This window comes from Merops nubicus, unplaced genomic scaffold (genome assembly GCF_000691845.1).
Source record: "Merops nubicus isolate BGI_N331 unplaced genomic scaffold, ASM69184v1 scaffold37990, whole genome shotgun sequence".
NCBI lineage: Eukaryota > Metazoa > Chordata > Aves > Coraciiformes > Meropidae > Merops > Merops nubicus.
In genome coordinates this window covers 84,353-90,581 of record NW_008583358.1, presented here as the reverse complement: position 1 = coordinate 90,581, position 6,229 = coordinate 84,353, and the positions used below count along the sequence as shown (strand labels likewise).

The 6,229-nt window shown below is 39.1% G+C and overlaps 1 protein-coding gene across 1 annotated transcript in view; it reads left to right on the top strand.

Annotated features, from left to right (window-relative positions):
* Positions 1-252: 252 nt before the first annotated feature.
* CERKL (ceramide kinase-like) overlaps positions 253-6,229 on the top strand; it is a 50,645-nt gene continuing 44,668 nt past the window's right edge. The window contains exon 1 of the mRNA XM_008940331.1: positions 253-298. Within this exon, the coding sequence (XP_008938579.1) occupies positions 253-298 (46 nt within the window). The remainder of the gene's footprint in view (positions 299-6,229) is intronic.

Here is a 6,229-nt window from a genome sequence, read left to right as displayed (position 1 = left end):
TGCGGCCGCGGCCTCTCCGGGCGGGGCGATGCGGGTCGCCTGCAAACGGCGTTATGGTAAAGTAGTTAAAGTCACGGTGGCAGCCGGGTCCCTTCCCTTCACGGTTATGCTGCCGATCGACAACCGACCAACCAAACTTCAAACGCAATGAGAGTCTTGTATCTGAACCAGCTCCCCCTGGCAAGAGCCCGTACTTCTTGGCGGCTGGGATGAAAAAGACGAAATGCGGGGGTTTTTTTTGAAAAAGACGAAATGCGGGAGGTGGTGTTTCTATGGCTGCTTAGCCACAGGCAGAACAGTAAGAGGATTTGATTTTGTTTCTGCTGTATCAGCCCTTCTCGGCTTACTCTCTTTGACAGGTGCACAAACTAGAGCACATATAGGTGGGTATGGTTTTGTGAGATGTGCTCGAGTTTTGTGATGAGGCTTCTCTGGCAGGTTGTCTTTGCTCTGTGCTTTTTCAATAAAGCAAGACACTGAGAAAGTGCTGTTATAAAAAAAAAAATTGATCAGCTGAGACAAAATGCAAAAGTTTTAGAAGAAAATAAGTGCTCCTTAAACTTACCCCAACAGTCTTTTTATTTTTTTTTTTTATTTCTCCTAGAAATAGCAAAACCGTAAAATTACTTCCAAAACTGTGTATGAAATCTTAAAAGTACTTGTTTACTGCAGTGATCTCCCAGTGCTTATGTGAAGGAGAAATCAGTTCTGTTCAGGAATGCAGTTTCCAGACAGCATAGTTGCCCTCTGGTATGGCACAGTTAGCTTGTGCAGGCCTAAAATACCAGGCTTATTTTAGTATTATTTTGGACAAAACTTAAACTTCATATAGGTAAGATTCAACAGCCATAAACTCAGCCTATTGAGAAACAAAGTTTCTTCCACATCCCAGCTTTTCTCTGTTACCATATCTGTTCTTCAAGGCAGTCTGTGTACTACAGAGGCTGCATAGTGCAGTGGGAAGCCTGGGGTTCCAGTGCTGCTGAAGAGGAATACTCAGATGCTCACAGTTAAATTCTTTCTGCTTCATTTCATGTAACCATATTGGGATACCAGAGCTACTGAAATCAAGCTGATACGGTGCCATGCGCAGCTATTGACTCTTGCCACCGGAATAGTGTAAGGGTGTTAATGTTTTCAGCAAGTCTGTTGAGTTCTGATGATGGCCACACTGATGTGCCTGTAGCCTCTCTTCCTTCCCTTTTGGGCTTAACTACAGGTCTCTGTATGTGATCGGATGTGTGACTTATTAATTATTCAGCTCTAATTTGATTGCCACTTTATATTCTGGCTACTTTAATGTAGCTTGAATTGCCATCTATCAGGAACTAGGGTCCATGATTGTCTTTTAGTTGTCATCAGTGAAGGATTTTAAGGTATAGAGAGGAAGAAAGAATTTAATCAAGAAGAAAGAATATATATTGCTCCATGCTTCCAGGGATGGTAATATATTGTCGTGTTGGTGTTTTTTTTTTTTTTTTTTTGTGTGTGTGTTTGTTTGTTTTTTTTCCCTTGGAAAAATCCACCCCCCTAAGTAGCTACTTTGTGTAAGATCTTTTCATCCTTAGATTACTCGTATTGACATCAGGAGCTTTTCTGTCTTAGTTTCTGTGAGGTAATAAAATATACAGTGTTTAAAAATGAGCATATTGCAAATGGCAGAACTTGGGACTCTTACGGAAAGCAGCACTGACAAGTTGGTGTCCATTATATAATGATTTGGAATTTACTATACATTTATTAAATACATGCCAATACTTCTTTGTCTCTGACAATTCTACTTGGTACTGTGTAGCACTGAGCTGCTAAATATTTTGGTTTCTGAGAAGCTCTTTATGTCCTACTTGTTTACTTGTTTCAGTGGAAAAGACAGTGGTGTCTTCCAAATGCTGTATTTTCCCTGAAGTCTGTGGTAGGCTATACATTTTTACTATAGGACTTAGAAATTCTTAAATGCTGAGTAGTTGACATAGAAGATAAAGGGATTTTTAGTACCTCTCTTGGTGTAGATGCCACTGTAATATCATCTGTGGCTGTTCCTGGCTCTCTTTGAGAATGAAATAATCTTGAAAGGAAAACTATTAGGTTGTTTCTAAGACACTTCTGGCCATGTCATGGTGGGAGCATGCCAGTACACCTGAGCACCATTCAGAATAATACTTGTGACTCCTTCCTTTGGGCCAGTGTGGCTTGACACGTGCCTGACTATGACTGCAGGGGAGCTGAGGATGAGCTGAAAATTTCACTGTGTAGGGCTTGATGCTCTCACAGGGGTGAATCCGGCAAATGTCTCATCTGTTTTCCCTTCCATCTCAGATACAGTAGGTCAGGATGGTTTTACTTCTGCAGTTACAGAGGCCAAATACGGATTTTGGAATTTGAAATGTTTTTTCTTTCTTGCATTCTTGAATCCTAGTAGCAATTATCCTGGGGTGTTGCAAGCTTGGGACGTGTACTGGTGGTGGGAGGAGCTATCTGTGTTACAAACTCATTCAGTGTAACAGAAGTAGAGCAGTGCAGTGCTCAGGCTGAGCTATCAGTAGGTACAGGAGATGGTCAATGGCTGTCTGCACAAGTCTATTCCACTGGATTTGGCTTGAGCATACTTTCTCCAAAAGCTTTTTATCATAGTTTGTCTTAGGCTCTGAGAGGCCAGGTCTTTGCACTTTATCAGTGATGATATATGTCTACTGCTTGGACTTGTATGTAGTAATTATTCCTATTTTAGGAAAAGACCTTTCTTCTATGGGAGACACTCCAGTCTGTCAAGTCAGAGAACTACCAAGAGGTCACTTTCTGTCCTTTTCCCTAACCTCGCATCCCAGTAGTTCCTCAAAACTATGCCTGTCTTCCTGGAGTCTGCAGTTCCCTTCATATGTTCTTACATGTGGCAAATCATGCGGCCTTGGCTCCTTCAGCTTATAAATAGAACTCGGAGCTCTAGCTTAAAGTTCCCAAGCAGGTAACATCTGCTGTGCCTGGGCTTGATCATGTCATGCTTGCGCACGCATAGTTCTGCCCCATTGCACTGTTTCTGTGAAGCTTTTGGCAGCATGATTATGACAGACTTTCTTCTTCACTCTCTCTCTGATTTCTGCAGCTTCTGTCGCTTGGCCTGAGGGAGTGTCAAGTGGGAACGTGGGCAGTGTGAGGCATGGCTGGGCTGGGCTGCTCCCTCCGAAACGCTGCCATGGCAGACTGAGTGTGCAGCTTGGCTGAGCCTTTTCTTCTCAGCAGGGCCGGACACCCTCTGACCCGTTGCTGGTTGCTTGCTTTTAACAATGCACTGGGCATTGCAATGAGAAATAAAGCTCACAGTCCGTAGGCAATATTTTCTTTAGTTTCATTTTATGTGGCTTTCCTATGCTATGAATATAATCAAGGAAATTAAGGAAGAAACAAGACTTCTTTCTCTGCATTAATAATCCAGCACTCAGATGTAGAGTTTCTCATTTTGGATGCTGCTGCAAAACCACAGCAGAGAAAGCTGTCTTAAGTACAGATTTATGTGATTTCTGGAAGTTCCCAGAAGATAATAGGAATGACTGAATGATGGAAAAAAAATATTTACATTTCAGAATGAATGCTCAGAGTGGATTTTTTAAAAGAAAAAAAAAAAAAAACAGCTAATGAAATTTAGGGGATTAGCAGCAGTGGATGTGGGAATAATCTGTATTTTAGAACAGTTTCAGTACAAATAGTGTCAATTCAGCCTTCTTTATGCTGTTCTTCCAATACAGCTTGTTTTTTGCTGTCAAATGAGAGCTTTAATCCTGGTACTTCTTTAAAGCCTTCCACATCTTTTTAAAGATTGCCACAGAATTTTCCAATTTACAAGAACTGTGGTTTTTCAGCAGATTTCTGCCAGACAGGACTGAAGGATGAACAAGACTGGCACTTGCTCATTGTTTTACTGATACGTGAAGTCCAGAGGCTTTTGATCATTATGAAAAAGTGTAGTTTCTTGTGTGTGTGGAGTACTTGACTGGAATGTATTATATGTGGTGTATGAAATTGTTCTCCCAGACTGACAGCATGTAGGCTGGACTGAGCATTTAGATAATAACAATAATTTGGATAAAACTTACTTTGTAAAATAGAAGTAATTGAATATAATATTCTAAATTAATTGACCAATAAGTAAGAAAGATCTCTGGAGCAACCCAGAGGTTAATGTGTTGTTGCATACATATTTTCATAATAAAGTAAAAAAGATGAATGTGTTGTTTAATTATTCTTACATACAGTATACTGTAGTTTTTGTTGATATTAATCTAAAATATTGATTTATAAATATTCTGTGTAAGTGCAGCAATAAGGAAGAAAATCACTGATGTATTTTAACAGTGAAAGAGTTAGCGATAAAGGACTTAAAATTAATTCCAAGTGCACAGTGGCCTGCTGCCAAGGCTATTTAGGAACAGATGTGGCTGAAATAGATACCAATAGTCTGTTTGGGATCGCTGAAGTAAGACATCTGTCAGTCTATCGGTCAGTCACAAATAATGCAAATGGGAACTGCCTCTTACAAAATGTGAATTACTGAAGTTCCATGTCGGTCAGATTCAAAGCTTTTGATTCTTTTTCTGACATGTAGAGAACATAATTTCTCTAAGTGGCTTATCTATTGTCTGAGCAGGAAAACTTTTTTTTAAGGAAGCGGCATAAAAAAGAATAATTAGGAGTGTAAGTGAGAGTGAGATGTACGTGTGCCACATTAATATATGGCTCTAAGATGTCAACTGAAGGAAGAAAGCGTGCAGTTTTAAACAGTCCCATGGTGTCGGAACTTTTAAGATACTCTTAAATCTTTTTTTCCTGGAATTCCATAAAATTAATGTCTTTTAGATAAATGCTGTGTGAAACTGTGAAAGAGTTTATTAATTTACAACCTTTTTTGGCAAATTAAAAATATTTAAGGAAGTGTGGTTTACTAATTAAAGGTCTCTTAAAATTAGTTCTTTATTTCAGGTGACTTTTAGACATAATATCTTAATCTCCTGTGTGTCGTTTATCCTTATCAGCAGATCAGTTCACGGTTACACGTTTGTGGAACAATTTACATTGTTTCATACTTTCTGGCGTTTTTCTTGTATTTCACATGTTTATGCATCTTTCTGTCGAAAGGGATTAATGTACCCTGCAAATCTAAAAGTGGCTTTTGTATGTACTTTAATTCTCTACCTCCAAAGAAAGAGATCAGATATCAAAATCATCATTCCAGAAAGTAAGTTTCTATGCTTGGTCTTACAAATTGAATTTGTGTGTATTTGGTTTTACGTACACTTTAAACTGGACATGTATTAGTGGCTGGGATTCCGATGTTACATGAATTTGAAATACTGGGTTTAATTTAGCTGTCACACAAAGTAATAATGATTCTTCATGGTATTTTCTTATTAAGGCAAAACTATTTCTATTGGTGATTTTGTGGTTTGTGTTATCTAAAAGCTGTGAGGGGTTTTGGTTTTGTGCTGATTTTTTTTTTTTTTTTTTTTTCTTCTCTATTCTCCTGCTGCACTAGGTAGTAATTAAGCTTTTCCGTGTACTGTTGTTATAGATAAAGTGATATTCTACTTTATTCATCTCTTCTGCCTGCCTGATGAGAGAAGAATTGTGGCTAGCTGCGTGCTTGGTGCATTATGCATCATCAGCCAGTTGGCACACCAGTAATGAGCCAGATGTAGCTGGTGCTGGTTTTTGGCTGATGTGCAGGCCAAGTGAAGAAAGAGAGGTTGGAATCAAGGAGCAATCAAGAATACTCTGTTGGGGGCGAGCTGATATATTAAGGGAACCTAAGGGTTTTGGTGAAGAGCCATGTGGGTATGGGAGGGATTTGTGGGTACTGTAATGAGGGATATTAGTGAATGGAGGGGAAATTGAACCTGTTACTGGACAGATAGGAAGACATGCAGGGTAGTAAGGTATGCATGGTAGAGAATAGGGAGCTGACTGGAAAGTCAGAGAAGACATCATAATGAGGTGATGTAAAGAGAGGTAGGACACAAATTCGGTTTTTTAAAAACACGTTATAAAACTTCCATAATTTTCCTGTTCATAGAATAATTGCCAACTCTTTTGACAGTGTTTTCTGTGCAAAGGTGTGCAAGAGTAAATTGATGGCATTGCTTATATAGCATGATGGAAAGAATCCAAAAGTGTGTAATAAAAAAAAAAATGTTGATATGCTAACCAATTTTTGATGTCCATGTTAGTGCTATTTTCATCT